Raw genomic sequence first — 26,168 nt, forward strand, 5'->3', positions numbered from 1 at the left:
ATGAAGAAAGATGTTGCTAACTTTGTTTCTAGTTGTTTGACTTGTCAGCAGGTCAAGGCTGAGCATCAGCAACCAACAAGACTAAAGAATTACTATGGATTTTATCACCGGTCTACACGAACCCTTAGAGGTTATGACTATGTATGGGTGATTGTCAGATCGATTGACAAAATCAGCACACTTTTTGCCAGTGAAGACTACATATAGGGGAGTAAGATATGCACAAATATTTATGAACAAAATTGTCTGACTTCACGGAGTTCCAGTATCCATCATCTCTGATAGAGGATCACAATTTACTTCACGCTTTTGGAAATCTTTTTAAGAAGCATTAGGTACATGAGTAGATCTTAATACTGCATTTCACCCATAGACAGACGGGCAATCAGAACATACTATACAGATCTTAGAGGATATGTTGAGAGCTTGTATTCTTGAGTTTGGAGGTAGTTGGGACGCTTATCTAACTTTAGCTGAATTTGCTTACAACAATAGCTTCCATTCCAGTATTCAAATGGCACAGTACGAAGCACTGTCATTCTCCTATCGGATGGTTTAAAGCTGGTGAGATTAACTTATTTGGACCCGACTTAGTACAAGAAGCTATTGACAAGGTCCAGTTGATTAGACAGAGATTACTCACAGATCAAAGTAGACAAAAGTCTTATGCAGATAAGAGAAGAAGAGATTTAATATTTACAATTAGGGACAAGGTGTTCCTACGAGTCTCCCCTATGAAAGGTGTGATGCGGTTTGGGAAAAGAGGCAAGTTGAGCCCCAGTTTATAGGACTGTATGAGATACTAGACCGAGTGGGAGTTGTGGCTTATCGTTTCGCACTTCCTTCTGAGTTATCTTTTATTCATCCAGCGTTTCATGTCTCTATGCTAAGAAAATGTATATCAGACTCATCTCAGGCGCTTGAAGTACCTACTATACCGCTTGATGAGATGTTGTCTTACGAGGAGGAGCCGATGGCTATTGTTGATAGACAAGTAAGAAAGCTACAATAAAAAAAATTGTGTTCGTGAAAGTCTTATGGAGAAATCATACTGTTAAAGAAGCTACACGAGAAACAGAAGAAACTATGCGAGTCAAGTATCCTCATTTATTTCAGTCCACAGGTACGTACCTGAGCTAAATTCGGGGACCAAATTTCATAAGGTAGAGAGAATGTAAAACCGCATATTTTAGTTAGGGCCTATTAGTTATTTACCTAAATAAATAGAATTAAAAAAATGAAGATAAACAAATAAAACAAGACCAACAACAACAAAAAAAAAAATAAAATAAGTCAAGGGGATTAGGACCAAAGCCCAGTACGAGAGTAAAAGAAGCAAAAGGCTTAGGCCTTGAAGCAATAAAGCTTCGGCAGAAGCCATTCAAAGGCAAAAGAAAAAAAACCGAGTACCTATTTTCAGCGAAGAGATTTGCAGATCAGAGAACAAAAAGGTAAACTATATTTTCTCAATTCCTAAGTTACTGATAGTTATTATTCCGCTAACCAAGGGATAGGAACAACACTAACTGTTGAGGTTTTATTTTTTAAGATGTAATATTCTTAAAATGAGGGTGAATGGGAAATGGAGGGAAAATGAAATTTTGAGTAAAATTTTAAGTTTCCCCTCTTAACAATGAGACATTGTCCCATATTGGAAGTGGAAGACATTTTTGGTGGGTATATATATAATTGCTCTTCTTGTAGCTCTTAAAGAGTTAAGAAGAAAGCAAGCCTCGCGCTGTCGTCGTCGTCGCTCGCTCGGCTCGGCTTCGGCTACGGCTACGGCTACGGCTTCGGCTTCGGCGATTCGGATTAGGATTTGGTCAAATGATCGATTGATTGATTAATTTTTTGGACCAAATTTATTTGTTAATAGTAAATATTGATAATTTGGCAGCCGGATAATGGTCTTCCCACCATGAAGTGCTTGCTCCACAAACATGAAGTGTTTGCTCCACAAACATGTAATGCTTGCTCCACCATGAAGGGTGGACGTTTGGTCTTGCACTCCTTCTTGGCTGCTATATATATGAGCAACAAATTGGCTATACATTGCACTCCTTCCTCTCAGAACTTCCATACGTTTTTCTGAGTATATACTCCTTCGTTCTGCATTGTTTTTTAACTTCAAACAAAGCAACTGTAAGTGTGATTTGCTACCGAACTTTGTGTTCGCCGAAACACTGGGGTTTGAAGTACCGCTACACCAGTGTGTTATTCGTTCTATCCTGGGAGGAAATAATCCATTACCTTGGGTACTAGGAGGGGATTAAATTCCTTAAGGAAACACTGTGAATTCAGTGGGCTCGAATTTATTATTATTGTTTCATTACGTTAACTTATATTTTGCAGAATTAATATTTACAAATACAGCAATATTGACCGGGAATAACAATCTTAAGGAATTTAATATTTATTTCTGTACTTGTGTTATTCTTATTATTCTGCAAACTAAAACCTTTGTGGTTTGTGTACTCCCGTTTTGGAGAGTTAAGCCTTCGTGGCGTTTTGTTGGATATTAAAATCTACGTGATTTTTACTCCAGTTTGAAAACGTGTATTAAACGTTTGTTTGTGTCATTCTTTTCTGAAAAAGATGATGACTGAAAACGAAAACCAAGCTGTTCCGATGGCGACTGCCAACGCAACGACAAGCCGAACACCGGCGTTGGCACCGGCAGAAAAACCCGGAAAATTTTCCGGGATTGATTTCAAACGCTGGCAGCAGAAGATGTTCTTCTACTTAACTACGTTATGTCTACAGAAGTTCATCAAGGAAGATGTTCCTGATCTGCCGGATAAAACTCCAGATAATGAACGCTTTCTCGTGATTGAAGCGTGGAAGCATTCTGATTTTTTATGCAAGAATTATATTCTTAGCGGACTGGATGATAATCTGTATAATGTATACAGTAGCATGGAGACATCCAAAGAATTGTGGAATGCGCTTGAAAAGAAATATAAGACTGAAGATGCCGGGATGAAGAAATTCGTTGCCGCAAAATTTCTGGACTTGCAAGTGATTATTCATGATCTACTTGTTGAAGGTCTTGTAATCAACGAAGCATTCCAAGTAGCAGCAATGATTGAGAAGTTGCCTCCGTTGTGGAAGGACTTCAAAAATTATTTGAAACACAAACGAAAGGAAATGTCCCTTGAAGATCTCATTGTTCGGTTGAGAATCGAAGAGGACAATAAAGCTGCTGAAAGGAGAGGCTGTGGAAATTCAACAATAATGGGAGCAAATATTGTTGAAGCTAACAAAAAGAGGAAGAAGGCTTCTGGTCCGAAATACAACCCAAGCAAGAAGCGGTTCAGTGGAAACTGCTACAACTGTGGGAAAACCGGACATAAATCTACGGAGTGTCGTGCTCCGAAGAAAGACAAGAAAAGGGGTCAAGCAAACATGGTAGTAAACCATGATGATGTTGATAACTTGTGTGCCATGCTCTCTGAATGTAACTTGGTGGGAAATCCTAAACTGTGGTGGTTTGATTCAGGAGCCACTCGCCATGTTTGTGCAGTTAGAGAGGCTTTTGCTACCTATGCTCTTGCTGAACCCGGAGAGACAGTTTATATGGGAAATGCTTCAACGGCAAAAGTTGAAGGATATGGGAAGGTATTTCTAAAAATGACTTCTGGCAAGGTCATGACTTTGAACAATGTCCTTCATGTTCCCGAAATGAGAAAGAATTTAGTCTCTACTGGACTTCTTGTTAAGCACGGTTTTAAGTGCGTTTTTGTATCCAACAAGGTTGTAATTAGTAAGAATGGAATATTTGTGGGAAAAGGTTACCTCACCGAGGGCCTTTTCAATCTAAATGTAATGGTTGTTGAAAATAATAATAATATTTCAGCTTCTTCTTACTTACTTGAGTCAAATGATTTATGGCATGTACGTTTGGGTCATGTCAATTATAAAACCTTGCGGAAAATGATTAACTTGGAAGTACTGCCCAAGTTTGAATGCGAAAAATCAAAATGTCAAATATGTGTGGAATCTAAGTATGTTAAACATCCTTATAAGTCAGTTGAAAGGAATTCAAATCCTTTAGACTTAATTCACACAGATATTTGTGACATGAAGTCAATACCATCTCGCGGTGGAAAGAAGTATTTCATAACTTTTATTGATGATGGTACTCGATATTGCTATGTTTACTTACTGAATAGTAAAGATGAAGCAATAGACGCATTCAGGCAATACAAAAATGAAGTTGAAACGCAACTTAACAAGAAAGTAAAAATGATAAGAAGTGATAGGGGTGGTGAATATGAATCTCCTTTTGAAGAAATATGTTTAGAATATGGAATTATTCATCAAACAACAGCCCCTTACACGCCCCAATCTAATGGGATTGCGGAAAGAAAGAATCGCACATTAAAGGAGATGATGAATGCGTTGTTGATAAGTTCTGGTTTGCCACCGAACTTGTGGGGGGAAGCCATTCTTACGGCTAATCGAATATTAAATCGAGTGCCCCATAGCAAAACACAATCCATTCCTTATGAACAATGGAAAGGAAGGAAGCCCAACTTGAATTATTTTAAAGTGTGGGGGTGTTTGGCAAAAGTGCAAGTTCCTAAACCCAAAAGGGTAAAGATAGGACCGAAAACCGTTGATTGTGTTTTCATAGGATATGCGACAAATAGTAAAGCATATCGATTTCTGGTTCATAAATCAGAAAATCCCGACATTCATAATAATACGGTTATAGAATCAGATAATGCTGAGTTTTTTGAAAATATATATCCGTATAAAAAGGAATGTGAGTCGTTTGGTGAAGGATCTAAACGACCTCGGGAAGAAACAAAAGAAAGTACATGTAATCAGGAGAATCCAAGACGTAGTAAACGTCAAAGAACGTCTACTTCATTTGGACCAGATTTTGTGACTTTCTTATTGGAGAATGAGCCTCAAACATTTAAAGAAGCTATGACTTCTTCGGAATCATTGTTTTGGAAAGAGGCAGTCAATAGTGAAATAGAATCCATATTGAACAACCATACATGGGAATTGGTTGATCTTCCTCCTGAAAATAAACCTTTGGGTTCTAAATGGAATTTTAAGAGAAAAATCAAAGATGATGGCACTATTGATAAATTCAAGGCAAGGCTCGTAGTCAAAGGGTATAGACAACGAGAAGGTCTAGACTACTTTGATACATACTCTCCAGTTACAAGAATTACGTCCATACGAATGTTAGTAGCATTAGCTGCAGTGTATGGTCTTGAAATTCATCAAATGGATGTTAAGACGGCCTTCTTAAATGGAGAGTTGGAGGAAGAAATTTACATGGAACAACCTGAAGGGTTTGTGGTTCCAGGTAAAGAAAAGAAGGTATGTAGACTTGTTAAGTCTCTTTACGGACTAAAACAAGCACCCAAACAATGGCATGCGAAATTTGACCAAACAATGTTGTCAAATGGTTTTAAGATAAATGAATGTGATAAATGCGTGTACATTAAAAATGTTCCAAATCACATAGTCATTGTTTGCCTATATGTGGATGATATGTTGATAATGAGTAATGACATTGCCAACATAAATGCTACTAAGCGTATGCTCAATAGCAAGTTTGATATGAAAGACTTGGGAGTTGCTGATTTAATTCTGGGAATTAAGATCAATAAGACTCCTCAAGGTCTGGCATTGTCACAATCTCATTATATTAAGACAGTACTTGAAAAATTCAAGCACTTGGGCTTTAAAGTTGCAAAGACTCCAATTGACGTGAATCTTGCATTAGCAAAGAACAAAGGCCAAAGCATATCACAATTGGATTATGCTCGTGTATTGGGATGCTTAATGTATATCATGAATTGTACACGACCAGACATAGCTTGTGCTATAAGTAAACTGAGTCGATATACGAGCAATCCAGGCCAATCTCATTGGATGGCAATGAAACGAGTTTTGGGATATTTAGAACATACCCAGAACTTTGAATTGCACTACAGTAATTTCCCTGCGGTGATTGAGGGATACTGTAATGCAAATTGGATCACCGGTTCAACTGATTCTAAGTCCACGAGTGGATATGTATTCACTATTGGTGGAGGAGCGGTATCTTGGAAGTCGTCCAAACAAACATGTATTGCCCGCTCTACAATGGAGGCTGAATTCATAGCCTTAGATAAAGCCGGTGAAGAAGCTGAATGGCTCCGGAATTTCTTGGAAGACATTCCATTTTGGCCCAAACCGTTGGCACCAATATGCATACATTGTGATAGTCAAGCGGCAATTGGAAGGGCTGGGAGCGTCATGTATAACGGTAAATCTCGTCATATACGACGAAGACATAAAACCGTTAGGCAATTACTCTCTAGAGGAATTATCACAATTGACTATGTAAAGTCAAGTGATAATGTGTCGGATCCACTTACAAAAGGCCTAACTAGAGAGGTAGTTGAGAAATCATCAAGGGGAATGGGGCTATGGCCGAGAACAAGTCATTGTGGCGGTAACTCTACCTAGAAGACTGGAGATCCCAAGATCTAGGTTCAAAGAGATCAAACAAAGTCATTAATGACGGTTCAACATTGTCAAATAAAATTTTAGTCCATTCTCGTGATGAGACAATGTTCAGTACCAAGGATAAAGCATTAAGGCTTTTTAATGATTTCTAAATTTGATACGGGGTATATCAAATAGTGTATCTACAGGATGACACGTTTAGGAATCACCTATTTAAGTGTGAAGTGTGAGCCGCTTCAAGGAGAACTTTGTAAGGCCAGTTCTCTACGCACTTATGAAACCAGGCGGTGTTCATGGCTGAAACGAACACAACAATGAGAACCAAAGACGGTTAAGGGTTGATTGTGTGACTTATGGTTGTCTAGGTATACACCAAAGATCGACGGTTCAAAGATATCAAATCTACCGATTGACCGAGTATATCCGACATAAGTTTACTACGGAAAGTTCAAAGGGAAACCTACTTATCCAGATGCAATTAATCCTTGCTTGTAAATCACACAGTTTTTTCATGCATACTTCCGTGATATAGCCATTCCCCATTCATGTGGGGGATTGTTGAGGTTTTATTTTTTAAGATGTAATATTCTTAAAATGAGGGTGAATGGGAAATGGAGGGAAAATGAAATTTTGAGTAAAATTTTAAGTTTCCCCCTCTTAACAATGAGACATTGTCCCATATTGGAAGTGGAAGACATTTTTGGTGGGTATATATATAATTGCTCTTCTTGTAGCTCTTAAAGAGTTAAGAAGAAAGCAAGCCTCGCGCCGTCGTCGTCGTCGCTCGCTCGGCTCGGCTTCGGCTACGGCTACGGCTTCGGCTTCGGCTTCGGCTTCGGATTCGGATTCGGATTTGGATTTGGATTTGGATTTGGTCAAATGATCGATTGATTGATTAATTTTTTGGACCAAATTTATTTGTTAATAGTAAATATTAACGTAAGATTATCCGTATTTGTAAATGGATATTTTCCAATCCGTGTATTGATAATTTGGCAGCCGGATAATGGTCTTCCCACCATGAAGTGCTTGATCCACAAACATGTAATGCTTGATCCACAAACATGTAATGCTTGCTCCACCATGAAGGGTGGACGTTTGGTCTTGCACTCCTTCTTGGCTGCTATATATATGAGCAGCAAATGTTGAAGAAATATACAAAACTCAACATACAATTCGCTCAACAAATTGGCTATACATTGCACTCCTTCCTCTCAGAACTTCCATACGTTTTTCTGAGTATATACTCCTTCGTTCTGCATTGTTTTTTAACTTCAAACAAAGCAACTGTAAGTGTGATTTGCTACCGAACTTTGTGTTCGCCGAAACACTGGGGTTTGAAGTACCGCTACACCAGTGTGTTATTCGTTCTATCCTGGGAGGAAATAATCCATTACCTTGGGTACTAGGAGGGGATTAAATTCCTTAAGAAAACACTGTGAATTCAGTGGGCTCGAATTTATTATTATTGTTTCATTACGTTAACTTATATTTTGCAGAATTAATATTTACAAATACAGCAATATTGACCGGGAATAACAATCTTAAGGAATTTAATATTTATTTCTGTACTTGTGTTATTCTTATTATTCTGCAAACTAAAACCTTTGTGGTTTGTGTACTCCCGTTTTGGAGAGTTAAGCCTTCGTGGCGTTTTGTTGGATATTAAAATCTACGTGATTTTTACTCCAGTTTGAAAACGTGTATTAAACGTTTGTTTGTGTCATTCTTTTCTGAAAAAGATGATGACTGAAAACGAAAACCAAGCTGTTCCGATGGCGACTGCCAACGCAACGACAAGCCGAACACCGGCGTTGGCACCGGCAGAAAAACCCGGAAAATTTTCCGGGATTGATTTCAAACGCTGGCAGCAGAAGATGTTCTTCTACTTAACTACGTTATGTCTACAGAAGTTCATCAAGGAAGATGTTCCTGATCTGCCGGATAAAACTCCAGATAATGAACGCTTTCTCGTGATTGAAGCGTGGAAGCATTCTGATTTTTTATGCAAGAATTATATTCTTAGCGGACTGGATGATAATCTGTATAATGTATACAGTAGCATGGAGACATCCAAAGAATTGTGGAATGCGCTTGAAAAGAAATATAAGACTGAAGATGCCGGGATGAAGAAATTCGTTGCCGCAAAATTTCTGGACTTGCAAGTAATTATTCATGATCTACTTGTTGAAGGTCTTGTAATCAACGAAGCATTCCAAGTAGCAGCAATGATTGAGAAGTTTCCTCCGTTGTGGAAGGACTTCAAAAATTATTTGAAACACAAACGAAAGGAAATGTCCCTTGAAGATCTCATTGTTCGGTTGAGAATCGAAGAGGACAATAAAGCTGCTGAAAGGAGAGGCTGTGGAAATTCAACAATAATGGGAGCAAATATTGTTGAAGCTAACAAAAAGAGGAAGAAGGCTTCTGGTCCGAAATACAACCCAAGCAAGAAGCGGTTCAGTGGAAACTGCTACAACTGTGGGAAAATCGGACACAAATCTACGGAGTGTCGTGCTCCGAAGAAAGACAAGAAAAGGGGTCAAGCAAACATGGTAGTAAACCATGATGATGTTGATAACTTGTGTGCCATGCTCTCTGAATATAACTTGGTGGGAAATCCTAAACTGTGGTGGTTTGATTCAGGAGCCACTCGCCATGTTTGTGCAGTTAGAGAGGCTTTTGCTACCTATGCTCTTGCTGAACCCGGAGAGACAGTTTATATGGGAAATGCTTCAACAGCAAAAGTTGAAGGATATGGGAAGGTATTTCTAAAAATGACTTCTGGCAAGGTCATGACTTTGAACAATGTCCTTCATGTTCCCGAAATGAGAAAGAATTTAGTCTCTACTGGACTTCTTGTTAAGCACGGTTTTAAGTGCGTTTTTGTATCCAACAAGGTTGTAATTAGTAAGAATGGAATATTTGTGGGAAAAGGTTACCTCACCGAGGGCCTTTTCAATCTAAATGTAATGGTCGTTGAAAATAATAATAATATTTCAGCTTCTTCTTACTTACTTGAGTCAAATGATTTATGGCATGTACGTTTGGGTCATGTCAATTATAAAACCTTGCGGAAAATGATTAACTTGGAAGTACTGCCCAAGTTTGAATGCGAAAAATCAAAATGTCAAATATGTGTGGAATCTAAGTATGTTAAACATCCTTATAAGTCAGTTGAAAGGAATTCAAATCCTTTAGACTTAATTCACACAGATATTTGTGACATGAAGTCAATACCATCTCGCGGTGGAAAGAAGTATTTCATAACTTTTATTGACGATGGTACTCGATATTGCTATGTTTACTTACTGAATAGTAAAGATGAAGCAATAGACGCATTCAGGCAATACAAAAATGAAGTTGAAACGCAACTTAACAAGAAAGTAAAAATGATAAGAAGTGATAGGGGTGGTGAATATGAATCTCCTTTTGAAGAAATATGTTTAGAATATGGAATTATTCATCAAACAACAGCCCCTTACACGCCCCAATCTAATGGGATTGCGGAAAGAAAGAATCGCACATTAAAGGAGATGATGAATGCGTTGTTGATAAGTTCTGGTTTGCCACAGAACTTGTGGGGGGAAGCCATTCTTACGGCTAATCGAATATTAAATCGAGTGCCCCATAGCAAAACACAATCCATTCCTTATGAACAATGGAAAGGAAGGAAGCCCAACTTGAATTATTTTAAAGTGTGGGGGTGTTTGGTAAAAGTGCAAGTTCCTAAACCCAAAAGGGTAAAGATAGGACCGAAAACCGTTGATTGTGTTTTCATAGGATATGCGACAAATAGTAAAGCATATCGATTTCTGGTTCATAAATCAGAAAATCCCGACATTCATAATAATACGGTTATAGAATCAGATAATGCTGAGTTTTTTGAAAATATATATCCGTATAAAAAGGAATGTGAGTCGTTTGGTGAAGGATCTAAACGACCTCGGGAAGAAACAAAAGAAAGTACATGTAATCAGGAGAATCCAAGACGTAGTAAACGTCAAAGAACGTCTACTTCATTTGGACCAGATTTTGTGACTTTCTTATTGGAGAATGAGCCTCAAACATTTAAAGAAGCTATGACTTCTTCGGAATCATTGTTTTGGAAAGAGGTAGTCAATAGTGAAATAGAATCCATATTGAACAACCATACATGGGAATTGGTTGATCTTCCTCCTGGAAATAAACCTTTGGGTTCTAAATGGATTTTTAAGAGAAAAATCAAAGATGATGGCACTATTGATAAATTCAAGGCAAGGCTCGTAGTCAAAGGGTATAGACAACGAGAAGGTCTAGACTACTTTGATACATACTCTCCAGTTACAAGAATTACGTCCATACGAATGTTAGTAGCATTAGCTGCAGTGTATGGTCTTGAAATTCATCAAATGGATGTTAAGACGGCCTTCTTAAATGGAGAGTTGGAGGAAGAAATTTACATGGAACAACCTGAAGGGTTTGTGGTTCCAGGTAAAGAAAAGAAGGTATGTAGACTTGTTAAGTCTCTTTACGGACTAAAACAAGCACCCAAACAATGGCATGCGAAATTTGACCAAACAATATTGTCAAATGGTTTTAAGATAAATGAATGTGATAAATGCGTGTACATTAAAAATGTTCCAAATCACATAGTCATTGTTTGCCTATATGTGGATGATATGTTGATAATGAGTAATGACATTGCCAACATAAATGCTACTAAGTGTATGCTCAATAGCAAGTTTGATATGAAAGACTTGGGAGTTGCTGATTTAATTCTGGGAATTAAGATCAATAAGACTCCTCAAGGTCTGGCATTGTCACAATCTCATTATATTAAGATAGTACTTGAAAAATTCAAGCACTTGGGCTTTAAAGTTGCAAAGACTCCAATTGACGTGAATCTTGCATTAGCAAAGAACAAAGGCCAAAGCATATCACAATTGGATTATGCTCGTGTATTGGGATGCTTAATGTATATCATGAATTGTACACGACCAGACATAGCTTGTGCTATAAGTAAACTGAGTCGATATACGAGCAATCCAGGCCAATCTCATTGGATGGCAATGAAACGAGTTTTGGGATATTTAGAACATACCCAGAACTTTGAATTGCACTACAGTAATTTCCCTGCGGTGATTGAGGGATACTGTAATGCAAATTGGATCACCGGTTCAACTGATTCTAAGTCCACGAGTGGATATGTATTCACTATTGGTGGAGGAGCGGTATCTTGGAAGTCGTCCAAACAAACATGTATTGCCCGCTCTACAATGGAGGCTGAATTCATAGCCTTAGATAAAGCCGGTGAAGAAGCTGAATGGCTCCGAAATTTCTTGGAAGACATTCCATTTTGGCCCAAACCGTTGGCACCAATATGCATACATTGTGATAGTCAAGCGGCAATTGGAAGGGCTGGGAGCGTCATGTATAATGGTAAATCTCGTCATATACGACGAAGACATAAAACCGTTAGGCAATTACTCTCTAGAGGAATTATCACAATTGACTATGTAAAGTCAAGTGATAATGTGTCGGATCCACTTACAAAAGGCCTAACTAGAGAGGTAGTTGAGAAATCATCAAGGGGAATGGGGCTATGGCCGAGAACAAGTCATTGTGGCGGTAACTCTACCTAGAAGACTGGAGATCCCAAGATCTAGGTTCAAAGAGATCAAACAAAGTCATTAATGACGGTTCAACATTGTCAAATAAAATTTTAGTCCATTCTCGTGATGAGACAATGTTCAGTACCAAGGATAAAGCATTAAGGCTTTTTAATGATTTCTAAATTTGATACGGGGTATATCAAATAGTGTATCTACAGGATGACACGTTTAGGAATCACCTATTTAAGTGTGAAGTGTGAGCCGCTTCAAGGAGAACTTTGTAAGGCCAGTTCTCTACGCACTTATGAAACCAGGCGGTGTTCATGGCTGAAACGAACACAACAATGAGAACCAAAGACGGTTAAGGGTTGATTGTGTGACTTATGGTTGTCTAGGTATACACCAAAGATCGACGGTTCAAAGATATCAAATCTACCGATTGACCGAGTATATCCGACATAAGTTTACTACGGAAAGTTCAAAGGGAAACCTACTTATCCAGATGCAATTAATCCTTGCTTGTAAATCACACAGTTTTTTCATGCATACTTCCGTGATATAGCCATTCCCCATTCATGTGGGGGATTGTTGAGGTTTTATTTTTTAAGATGTAATATTCTTAAAATGAGGGTGAATGGGAAATGGAGGGAAAATGAAATTTTGAGTAAAATTTTAAGTTTCCCCCTCTTAACAATGAGACATTGTCCCATATTGGAAGTGGAAGACATTTTTGGTGGGTATATATATAATTGCTCTTCTTGTAGCTCTTAAAGAGTTAAGAAGAAAGCAAGCCTCGCGCCGTCATCGTCGTCGCTCGCTCGGCTCGGCTTCGGCTACGGCTACAGCTTCGGCTTCGGCTTCGGATTCGGATTTGGATTTGGATTTGGATTTGGATTTGGATTTGGTCAAATGATCGATTGATTGATTAATTTTTTGGACCAAATTTATTTGTTAATAGTAAATATTAACGTAAGATTATCCGTATTTGTAAACGGATATTTTTCAATCCGTGTATTGATAATTTGGCAGCCGGATAATGGTCTTCCCACCATGAAGTGCTTGCTCCACAAACATGAAGTGCTTGATCCACAAACATGTAATGCTTGCTCCACCATGAAGGGTGGACGTTTGGTCTTGCACTCCTTCTTGGCTGCTATATATATGAGCAGCAAATGTTGAAGAAAGATACTCAACTCAACATACAATTCGCTCAACAAATTGGCTATACATTGCACTCCTTCCTCTCAGAACTTCCATACGTTTTTCTGAGTATATACTCCTTCGTTCTGCATTGTTTTTTAACTTCAAACAAAGCAACTGTAAGTGTGATTTGCTACCGAACTTTGTGTTCGCCGAAACACTGGGGTTTGAAGTACCGCTACACCAGTGTGTTATTCGTTCTATCCTGGGAGGAAATAATCCATTACCTTGGGTACTAGGAGGGGATTAAATTCCTTAAGGAAACACTGTGAATTCAGTGGGCTCGAATTTATTATTATTGTTTCATTACGTTAACTTATATTTTGCAGAATTAATATTTACAAATACAGCAATATTGACCGGGAATAACAATCTTAAGGAATTTAATATTTATTTCTGTACTTGTGTTATTCTTATTATTCTGCAAACTAAAACCTTTGTGGTTTGTGTACTCCCGTTTTGGAGAGTTAAGCCTTCGTGGCGTTTTGTTGGATATTAAAATCTACGTGATTTTTACTCCAGTTTGAAAACGTGTATTAAACGTTTGTTTGTGTCATTCTTTTCTGAAAAAGATGATGACTGAAAACGAAAACCAAGCTGTTCCGATGGCGACTGCCAACGCAACGACAAGCCGAACACCGGCGTTGGCACCGGCAGAAAAACCCGGAAAATTTTCCGGGATTGATTTCAAACGCTGGCAGCAGAAGATGTTCTTCTACTTAACTACATTATGTCTACAGAAGTTCATCAAGGAAGATATTCCTGATCTGCCGGATAAAACTCCAGATAATGAACGCTTTCTCGTGATTGAAGCGTGGAAGCATTCTGATTTTTTATGCAAGAATTATATTCTTAGCGGACTGGATGATAATCTGTATAATGTATATAGTAGCATGGAGACATCCAAAGAATTGTGGAATGCGCTTGAAAAGAAATATAAGACTACAAAATGATAGATAGCAAGTCTGTTATTACTCAAGTCCAGGAATTGCAAGTGATTATTCATGATCTACTTGTTGAAGGTCTTGTAATCAACGAAGCATTCCAAGTAGCAGCAATGATTGAGAAGTTGCCTCCGTTGTGGAAGGACTTCAAAAATTATTTGAAACACAAACGAAAGGAAATGTCCCTTGAAGATCTCATTGTTCGGTTGAGAATCGAAGAGGACAATAAAGCTGCTGAAAGGAGAGGCCGTGGAAATTCAACAATAATGGGAGCAAATATTGTTGAAGCTAACAAAAAGAGGAAGAAGGCTTCTGGTCCGAAATACAACCCAAGCAAGAAGCGGTTCAGTGGAAACTGCTACAACTGTGGGAAAACCGGACATAAATCTACGGAGTGTCGTGCTCCGAAGAAAGACAAGAAAAGGGGTCAAGCAAACATGGTAGTAAACCATGATGATGTTGATAACTTGTGTGCCATGCTCTCTGAATGTAACTTGGTGGGAAATCCTAAACTGTGGTGGTTTGATTCAGGAGCCACTCGCCATGTTTGTGCAGTTAGAGAGGCTTTTGCTACCTATGCTCTTGCTGAACCTGGAGAGACAGTTTATATGGGAAATGTTTCAACAGCAAAAGTTGAAGGATATGGGAAGGTATTTCTAAAAATGACTTCTGGCAAGGTCATGACTTTGAACAATGTCCTTCATGTTCCCGAAATGAGAAAGAATTTAGTCTCTACTGGACTTCTTGTTAAGCACGGTTTTAAGTGCGTTTTTGTATCCAACAAGGTTGTAATTAGTAAGAATGGAATATTTGTAGGAAAAGGTTACCTCACCGAGGGCCTTTTCAATCTAAATGTAATGGTTGTTGAAAATAATAATAATAATATTTCAGCTTCTTCTTACTTACTTGAGTCAAATAATTTATGGCATGTACGTTTGGGTCATGTCAATTATAAAACCTTGCGGAAAATGATTAACTTGGAAGTACTGCCCAAGTTTGAATGCAAAAAATCAAAATGTCAAATATGTGTGGAATCTAAGTATGTTAAACATCCTTATAAGTCAGTTGAAAGGAATTCAAATCCTTTAGACTTAATTCACACAGATATTTGTGACATGAAGTCAATACCATCTCGCGGTGGAAAGAAGTATTTCATAACTTTTATTGACGATGGTACTCGATATTGCTATGTTTACTTACTGAATAGTAAAGATGAAGCAATAGACGCATTCAGGCAATACAAAAATGAAGTTGAAACGCAACTTAACAAGAAAGTAAAAATGATAAGAAGTGATAGGGGTGGTGAATATGAATCTCCTTTTGAAGAAATATGTTTAGAATATGGAATTATTCATCAAACAACAGCCCCTTACACGCCCCAATCTAATGGGATTGCGGAAAGAAAGAATCGCACATTAAAGGAGATGATGAATGCGTTGTTGATAAGTTCTGGTTTGCCACCGAACTTGGGGGGAAGCCATTCTTACGGCTAATCGAATATTAAATCGAGTGCCCCATACCAAAACACAATCCATTCCTTATGAACAATGGAAAGGAAGGAAGCCCAACTTGAATTATTTTAAAGTGTGGGGGTGTTTGGCAAAAGTGCAAGTTCCTAAACCCAAAAGGGTAAAGATAGGACCGAAAACTGTTGATTGTGTTTTCATAGGATATGCGACAAATAGTAAAGCATATCGATTTCTGGTTCATAAATCAGAAAATCCCGACATTCATAATAATACGGTTATAGAATCAGATAATGCTGAGTTTTTTGAAAATATATATCCGTATAAAAAGGAATGTGAGTCGTTTGGTGAAGGATCTAAACGACCTCGGGAAGAAACAAAAGAAAGTACATGTAATCAGGAGAATCCAAGACGTAGTAAACGTCAAAGAACGTCTACTTCATTTGGACCAGATTTTGTGACTTTCTTATTGGAGAATGAGCCTCAAACATTTAAAGAAGCTATGATTTCTTCGGAATCATTGTTTTGGAAAGAGGCAGTCAATAGTGAAATAGAATCCATATTGAACAACCATACATGGGAATTGGTTGATCTTCCTCCTGGAAATAAACCTTTGGGTTCTAAATGGATTTTTAAGAGAAAAATCAAAGATGATGGCACTATTGATAAATTCAAGGCAAGGCTCGTAGTCAAAGGGTATAGACAACGAGAAGGTCTAGACTACTTTGATACATACTCTCCAGTTACAAGAATTACGTCCATACGAATGTTAGTAGCATTAGCTGCAGTGTATGGTCTTGAAATTCATCAAATGGATGTTAAGACGGCCTTCTTAAATGGAGAGTTGGAGGAAGAAATTTACATGGAACAACCTGAAGGGTTTGTGGTTCCAGGTAAAGAAAAGAAGGTATGTAGACTTGTTAAGTCTCTTTACGGACTAAAACAAGCACCCAAACAATGGCATGCGAAATTTGACCAAACAATGTTGTCAAATGGTTTTAAGATAAATGAATGTGATAAATGCGTGTACATTAAAAATGTTCCAAATCACATAGTCATTGTTTGCCTATATGTGGATGATATGTTGATAATGAGTAATGACATTGCCAACATAAATGCTACTAAGCGTATGCTCAATAGCAAGTTTGATATGAAAGACTTGGGAGTTGCTGATTTAATTCTGGGAATTAAGATCAATAAGACTCCTCAAGGTCTGGCATTGTCACAATCTCATTATATTAAGATAGTACTTGAAAAATTCAAGCACTTGGGCTTTAAAGTTGCAAAGACTCCAATTGACGTGAATCTTGCATTAGCAAAGAACAAAGGCCAAAGCATATCACAATTGGATTATGCTCGTGTATTGGGATGCTTAATGTATATCATGAATTGTACACGACCAGACATAGCTTGTGCTATAAGTAAACTGAGTCGATATACGAGCAATCCAGGCCAATCTCATTGGATGGCAATGAAACGAGTTTTGGGATATTTAGAACATACCCAGAACTTTGAATTGCACTACAGTAATTTCCCTGCGGTGATTGAGGGATACTGTGATGCAAATTGGATCACCGGTTCAACTGATTCTAAGTCCACGAGTGGATATGTATTCACTATTGGTGGAGGAGCGGTATCTTGGAAGTCGTCCAAACAAACATGTATTGCCCGCTCTACAATGGAGGCTGAATTCATAGCCTTAGATAAAGCCGGTGAAGAAGCTGAATGGCTCCGGAATTTCTTGGAAGACATTCCATTTTGGCCCAAACCGTTGGCACCAATATGCATACATTGTGATAGTCAAGCGGCAATTGGAAGGGCTGGGAGCGTCATGTATAACGGTAAATCTCGTCATATACGACGAAGACATAAAACCGTTAGGCAATTACTCTCTAGAGAAATTATCACAATTGACTATGTAAAGTCAAGTGATAATGTGTCGGATCCACTTACAAAAGGCCTAACTAGAGAGGTAGTTGAGAAATCATCAAGGGGAATGGGGCTATGGCCGAGAACAAGTCATTGTGGCGGTAACTCTACCTAGAAGACTGGAGATCCCAAGATCTAGGTTCAAAGAGATCAAACAAAGTCATTAATGACGGTTCAACATTGTCAAATAAAATTTTAGTCCATTCTCGTGATGAGACAATGTTCAGTACCAAGGATAAAGCATTAAGGCTTTTTAATGATTTCTAAATTTGATACGGGGTATATCAAATAGTGTATCTACAGGATGACACGTTTAGGAATCACCTATTTAAGTGTGAAGTGTGAGCCGCTTCAAGGAGAACTTTGTAAGGCCAGTTCTCTACGCACTTATGAAACCAGGCGGTGTTCATGGCTGAAACGAACACAACAATGAGAACCAAAGACGGTTAAGGGTTGATTGTGTGACTTATGGTTGTCTAGGTATACACCAAAGATCGACGGTTCAAAGATATCAAATCTACCGATTGACCGAGTATATCCGACATAAGTTTACTACGGAAAGTTCAAAGGGAAACCTACTTATCCAGATGCAATTAATCCTTGCTTGTAAATCACACAGTTTTTTCATGCATACTTCCGTGATATAGCCATTCCCCATTCATGTGGGGGATTGTTGAGGTTTTATTTTTTAAGATGTAATATTCTTAAAATGAGGGTGAATGGGAAATGGAGGGAAAATGAAATTTTGAGTAAAATTTTAAGTTTTCCCCTCTTAACAATGAGACATTGTCCCATATTGGAAGTGGAAGATATTTTTGGTGGGTATATATATAATTGCTCTTCTTGTAGCTCTTAAAGAGTTAAGAAGAAAGCAAGCCTCGCGCCGTCGTCGTCGTCGCTCGCTCGGCTCGGCTTCGGCTTCGGCTTCGGCTTCGGATTCGGATTTGGATTTGGATTTGGATTTGGTCAAATGATCGATTGATTGATTAATTTTTTGGACCAAATTTATTTGTTAATAGTAAATATTAACGTAAGATTATCCGTATTTGTAAACGGATATTTTCCAATCCGTGTATTGATAATTTGGCAGCCGGATAATGGTCTTCCCACCATGAAGTGCTTGCTCCACAAACATGAAGTGCTTGCTCCACAAACATGTAATGCTTGCTCCACCATGAAGGGTGGACGTTTGGTCTTGCACTCCTTCTTGGCTGCTATATATATGAGCAGCAAATGTTGAAGAAATATACAAAACTCAACATACAATTCGCTCAACAAATTGGCTATACATTGCACTCCTTCCTCTCAGAACTTCCATACGTTTTTCTGAGTATATACTCCTTCGTTCTGCATTGTTTTTTAACTTCAAACAAAGCAACTGTAAGTGTGATTTGCTACCGAACTTTGTGTTCGCCGAAACACTGGGGTTTGAAGTACCGCTACACCAGTGTGTTATTCGTTCTATCCTGGGAGGAAATAATCCATTACCTTGGGTACTAGGAGGGGATTAAATTCCTTAAGGAAATACTGTGAATTCAGTGGGCTCGAATTTATTATTATTGTTTCATTACGTTAACTTATATTTTGCAGAATTAATATTTACAAATACAGCAATATTGACCGGGAATAACACTAACAACTTAAGGTGTTCTTATATATAGCAAAATAATGAATTTTCTATTAGATTGAATAAAGATTCTTTTAGTTTATACCAAGAACTCGTGTACAGATTAGGAGTATTTGGTACAAGTACTAACTGACGAGAAGAATATAGTTTTTGCGCAATCAAAATAAAATTCTTCTTTTCTTCTACGAATAGTTGTATTAATCTGGGTGTAAGAACAAATAGAGAACAAGATACATTTCCTGTCTATATATGTGCTACTTAAGTGATTGAGAAAGAATCAATGCTCAGTTCCATAGGAATGAAAGCAGGGTAGTTAACTAAATTTGAAGGATTGGACTAATTATGTTGGTAACTCACAAAGTAAATACATAGATTGATTTTGTTACAAGTAGGTAGTTGAAGAAGTTGAATGAAGTGCTCGAGGTGACGCGTTTGGTATTCATGTACAAGTAATGTGAGTAGTTATCTTACCGCAATTTGTGTTTTCATAACCTGCATGGTTTATACATAATTTTTGAAAATATTACATGTTACCGAGTATTTGAAACTGCATATGGGACAAGTCCTTTACTTGATATGGTACTGAATAGTTTACTGGAGATGTTTACAGCTATTTAAAATGTTCTCACTGTTACTATACATGTTTTACTGTTGCTTGAGATATGATAACCATTACCAGAATGGGATTACATGATTTGATAAGAATTGAAATGCCCTGTACTATTTTAAAAATGCATTCAAAATTATAGCCCTTGTATTTACCAATTACATAGTACAATTATAGCCCTCGCTAGTAGGAAGGTAGAACTAGCATACAGTTACAGTTTTCCCTCAAGTAGGGACCTACAGTTATATTTGACTCTTTTTACGAAGGGGTCCACACAGTGATACAGATTACATGATCCTTTTCTGGAAACCTTCCAAATATAAAGATTTGCTATGATACTGTATTTACCGAGTTTATTACTGAATTGTTAAATTGATTTTGTTACAGGAAACACATGATGAGACTGATTATTATTACCGTTTTAAAAAGGGCATTTTATTTTTATGATTATTATACAAGCATGTTTTCTGACTTGTCCTGAATTAAAAACAGTTATGGTTAAGTGTTATTACTCACTGAGTTAGCGACTCACTCCCCGCTATTTTTTTTACAGAGACAGCAGTTGACACGAGCGAGAATTTTGTTAATTAGAGTACACGATTTGATAGTTCTTGGTGAGCCCCGCACTTGTTCGCGTGGTCAAAGAGTTTATTTATTTGTTATCGTCTTTTCTTATGAACTCTTAGAGTCGCTCCATAGTCATTTTTATTAGTGTCATGAGCATTCGTTCATTATATTGTACTAGTCACTAGTATTGTATTTCTTTCCGTATTTTTGAGATGAGTTTAGTATTATTATGTTGATAAGGTTGGTAATGTTGGTGAAGACCCATTTTTGGTTAGTTGGTGAAGATTGTGATTGATTTAGGTGAATATGGGTTGGTTGTTATTTGTTTATGAGATAGGAAAACTTTTGGATAGTCCTAAATTAGGGGAAACTCTGTCAAATTTTCTGTAAAATACCGATGAGGCTTACTTGGGGGCACTTGCTCCCAAGCGCCGGCCGTGATCCTAAATTTGGGTCGTGACAAAGTTGGTATCAGAGCCCTAGGTTATTCTTGTGACTAATGGAGCACATGTCAGTAGTAGAATCTCAATTATGGTTATGTAACTGGCCATTCCGATAATCGTGATTCTGCGAGGGCGTGATAGATGTGCCTGGTCTTTCTTTCTTGTTCCTCCATACGTGTGTGATGACTAGGGTCAAATAGATGAATCTAACACTATTTATCTTGTTACCCTATGGCTCGAGCTTCATTATCTGATATCAGTAAAGGCTCGAGGTTTAGGGACATGAAATGCTGCCTTTAGTAGTCGTCTCTCCTAGCTAATGGGAAGAGACAAAGGGACAAGGAAGGTCCGTGCCACCGCAATAGGGTATCATACTGCCACAAGACGTGTAATAGAATCCATTCCTGAAGTAAATACTAATCCACTACCATAACTAGGAGATTGTTATCATTGAGTTAACTACCTCTGTGCAGAGGAAAAATTGATGTGATGGATATAATAGATAGAAACGAGAAGAATGAGCAACAAAATAAGGTTCTAGAGGCCTCATGTACCTAGAAGATTATTGAGAACAAATGAGTATCATTAATAGAGTTCCAAAAAAAAAATACAAACTCCTAAGTTTACCATTTTATTAGTTTGGAGGACTCATATGCTCTTCATGAATACTTAAGGTATTATAAACTCTAGGATATTTCAGTGGCAGGTCCGTGAAGCTCGAACTTTACAAACCGGAGAACATGGCTAGTAAATACAAGGCATGATACCTCACTATTAAGAATACTGATAGGTGAACGCAACTAACTTGGGAACGAGTTCACTAAACTGTTTATGAGTCACTTCCTTCCTGACAGTTGAAAGTATGAATTTGCTAGGTAGTTTAAGAATTAATTTAGACAATGAATCTATCAATATATGACACCGGTTTTCTCACCAGGATAGATATGCTCCCTACTCGATGTCTGATGCAATACCTCGAGTTTTAGGTTTTGTCGAAGGATTGGTTCCTCCAAACAAGGCAATAACCCCACATACAAAGACTTTGACTTGGATTAAGGAAGTCGATCTTACTATAAAGATTAAGTAAGAGACATAATAGGCGTACAAGAATCAATAAGAAGGACGGAGTAGAAAATCTTTCAGTACGGATTTTAATACAAATCAAAGAGTTAGAAATGAAGGACATCTTGAGATATTGATCGATCCTTTTTCGGGTTGCTACATCTAAAGAAAAATCTCTATTAGTTGAACATGTGTATAAAGGTTTGTTGGATTTGAGTTTAGAGAAGGAATATCCTAGATAACCAAATCGTACTTGATATGGCTGACTTTGACGTGCCGATGGGTATAGATTAGCTATCTTATTGCCACACTACCTCTGATTTCCATGTAAAGGTAGATTGATTGATATACCTAGTGAGACCAGTTTCGTACTAAAAGATGATCATTTACCAGTAATGGGCAAAGTTATATCAATTATCAAGATTGAATAATAATTGAAGAAAGGTGGTATGGGTCTCATAACTATGGTCAATGGACATATGAGATGAGACACATCATTTGGAATGACTGGACATAGGAAATGAGACTCATAGTTTGAAGAGGTACCAGTAGTACGAGAATTCTCAATATTTCATAAGGAGTTACCAAGACACATCCAATAAAAGAAATAGACTTCAGTATTAATTAAACACATGGCACACAAACCATATTATATGACACCGATGGAATTGATAGAGCTAAATGAACAGTTGCAAAACCTATTGGATAAAGGTCTTATCATACCGAGTGTTTTACCATGGGGTGCATCAATATTGTAAAAAAAATAAAAAATAAAAAAAAGAAAAGAAATAGGTCCCTAAGAATGTATATCGACTACATACAATTGAATAAGGTAACGATACACAATACACATTGTCTCGTATAGATAACTTGGTTGATCCATTAAAAGAAGCCGCCAACTTTTAAAAGATTAATCTTTAGTCTGGTTACCACTAGAATGAGAAAGGAATATAATTTGATGTTAGCCTCTAGAACTCAGTACATACATTATGAGTTACTTGTGATGCCTTTTGCACTGGTCAATGCTTCGACAACATTCATAGATATAATATATATGGTGTTTAAGTTGTTTTTTTTAAAAAAAGGGAATCATACTCTTTATTATGATATTTTGGTATACTCTCCTCGCGAGAAAGAACATGAGGATCACTTGAAAAAAATACGTTGCAGACGCCGCCAAAAAAATATTAGCTTTTTGCCAAACCCTTAAAGTATGATTTCTGGCTAGAATGGTGGCATTCCTTGGGCATATTGTAAGTAAGGATGTGATTATGGTAAATTCTAAGAAGATAGAAATAGTTCAGAAATGGAAAAGATCAACTATTCCTACAGAGATCTACAACTAATTGGCTTGGTAGGCTACTACATGCATTTTGTGCAGGATTTCTCCAAATAGTAGCGCCACTAACCTACTTAATACAAAGAAAAAAAAACAAAGTTCCAGTGGATAGAGGAATGAGGAATGTGAGCAGAGCTTTCAGAAACTCAAAATGTGTTTGACAACCACACTAGCCTTAACATCAGGTTCTAGAGGATTTGCAATATTATCTGATTCTTCGAGGATGGATTAGGATGTTTCGCACTTCTCACGCACATGGTTGTGTTGTAGCTTATGCTTCAAGATAGTTCAAGAAACACTAGTTAAATTATCCTACTCATGATTTGGAGATGGCTGTAGTGGTATTTGCTCTAAAAATTGGAGGCATTACCTATACGGCGAAACATGTGAGATTTGTAAGGACCATAAAAGTCTGAAGTATATATTTCAGCAGAGAGATCTGAATCTTCGGCATCATCGGTGGATGGAACTACTCAAAGACTGGCTGTTTTATTTTGTATCATCCTAGAAAAGCCAATATAGTGGCTGATGCATTGAGCAGAAAATCTATGGAGAGTTTGGCACATATAGCTCCTACAAAGAGACTTTTGGCCAAAGATATCTAGAGACTAGAAGATATCGGTGTCAGATTTAATGTCGGAAATTCAGAGGCATTGTTGGCTTTTGCTCAGGCTAAGTCTTCATTAGTTGAGCGCATTAAGGCCACACAATATGAAGATGTGCGATTATGCAAATACAACGATGAGGCCTTAGCTGGTAAAAGCAAGGATATGATTGTTGAAAATGATGGTGCTCTTTGAATGTGTGACATGCTATGTTTAGCAGACGTAGACGGGTTGAGACAGGCTATTCTTGAAGAAGCTCACAACTCTAGATACACTATACATCCTGGATCCACAAAAAAATGTCTCATGACCTAAAGCAATTTTATTGGCGGGAAGGTATGAAGAAAGATGTTGCTAACTTTGTTTCTAGTTGTTTGACTTGTCAGTAGGTCAAGGCTGAGCATCAGCGACCAACAAGACTACTACAACAAATTGAGATTCCAGAGTGGAAATGAAAAAGAATTACTATGGATTTTGTCACCGGTCTACCACGAACCCTCAGAGGTTATGACTATGTATGGGTGATTGTCAGATCGATTGAAAATATCAGCTCACTTTTTGCCAGTGAAGACTACATATAGTGGAGTAAGATATGCACAGATATTTATGAACGAAATTTTCTGACTTCACGGAGTTCCAGTATCCATCATCTCTGATAGAGGATCACAATTTACTTCACGCTTTTGGAAATCGTTTCAAGAAGTATTGGGTATATGAGTGGATCTTAATACTGCATTTCACCCACAGACAGACGGGCAACCAGAACGTACTATACAGATCTTAGAGGATATGTTGAGAGCTTGTATTCTTGAGTTTGGAGGTAGTTGGGATGCTTATCTACCTTTAGCTGAATTTGCTTACAACAATAGCTTCCATTCCAGTATTCAAATGGCACAGTACGAAGCATTGTCATTCACCTATCGGATGGTTTGAAGCTGGTGAGATTAACTTATTTGGACCCGACTTAGTACAAGAAGCTATTGACAAGGTCCAGTAGATCAGACAGAGATTACTCATATATCAAAGTAGACAAAAGTCTTATGCAGATAAGAGAAGAATAGATTTAATGTTCACAATTGGGGACAATGTGTTCCTAGGAGTCTCCCCTATGAAAGGTGTGATGCGGTTTGGGAAAAGAGGCAAGTTGAGCCCAGTTTATAAAACCGTATGAGATACTAGACCGTGTGGGAGCTGTGGCTTATCGTTTTGCACTTCCTCCTGAGTTATCTTTTATTCATCCAGTGTTTCATGTCTCTATGCTAAGAAAATGTATATCAGACTCATCTCAGGCGCTTGAAGTACCTACTATACCGCTTGATGAGAAGTTGTCCTACGAGGAGGAGTCGATGGCTATTGTTGATAGACAAGTAAGAAAGCTACAATCAAAAAATATTGTGTTCGTGAAAGTCTTATGGAGAAATCATACTGTTAAAGAAGCTACACGAGAAATAGAAGACGCTAAGCGAGTTAAGTATCCTCATTAATTTCAGTCTACAGGTACGTACCTGAGCTAAATTCGGGGACAAAATTTCATAAGGTGGAGAGAATGTAATACCGCATATTTAAATTTGGGCCTATTAGTTATTTACCTAAATAAATAGAATTGAAAAGAATGAAGATAAACAAATAAAACAAGACCAACAACAACAAAACAAAAACAAGGGGATTAGGGCCAAAGCCCAGTACGAGAGCAAAAGAAGCAAAAGGCTTAGGCCTTGAAGCAATAAAGCTTCGGCAGAAGCCATTCAAAGGCAAAAGAAAAAAAAAAACGAGTACCTATTTTCAGCGAAGAGATTTGCAGATCAGAGAACAACAAGGTAAACTATATTTTCTCAATTCCTAACTTACTGATAGTTATTATTCCACTAACCAAGGGATAGGAACAACATTAACAACTTAAGGTGTTCTTATATAGCAAAATAATGAATTTCCTATTAGATTGAATAAAGATTCTTTTAGTTTATACCATGAACTCGTGTACAGATTAGGAGTATTTGGTACAAGTACTAACTGACGAGAAGAATATAGTTTTTGTGCAATCAAAATAAAATTCTTCTTTTCTTCTACGAATAGTTGTATTAATCTGAAGGAATGAAAGCAGGGTAGTTAACTAAATTTGAAGGATTGGACTAATTATGTTGTTAACTCACAAAGTAAATACATAGATTGATTTTGTTACAAGTAGGTAGTTGAAGAAGTTGAATGAAGCGCTCGAGGTGACGCGTTTGGTATTCATGCACAAGTAATGTGATTAGTAATCTTACCGCAATTTGTGTTTTCATAACCTGCATAGTTTATACATGATTTT

The 26,168-nt window shown here is 37.6% G+C and overlaps 1 protein-coding gene across 1 annotated transcript; it reads left to right on the forward strand.

The window, feature by feature from the left end:
• Positions 1-25,344, forward strand: LOC138907313 (uncharacterized). Its single transcript, XM_070197907.1, has 6 exons — positions 1-190; positions 496-765; positions 870-994; positions 24,608-24,740; positions 24,907-24,999; positions 25,103-25,344. The coding sequence occupies exons 1-6, from the start codon at positions 1-3 to the stop codon at positions 25,342-25,344; spliced, it is 1,053 nt and encodes a 350-aa protein (XP_070054008.1).
• The last annotated feature ends 824 nt before the right edge of the window (positions 25,345-26,168 follow it).

The sequence above is a fragment of the Nicotiana tomentosiformis genome, chromosome 3 (genome assembly GCF_000390325.3).
Source record: "Nicotiana tomentosiformis chromosome 3, ASM39032v3, whole genome shotgun sequence".
NCBI classification, from domain to species: Eukaryota; Viridiplantae; Streptophyta; class Magnoliopsida; order Solanales; family Solanaceae; genus Nicotiana; species Nicotiana tomentosiformis.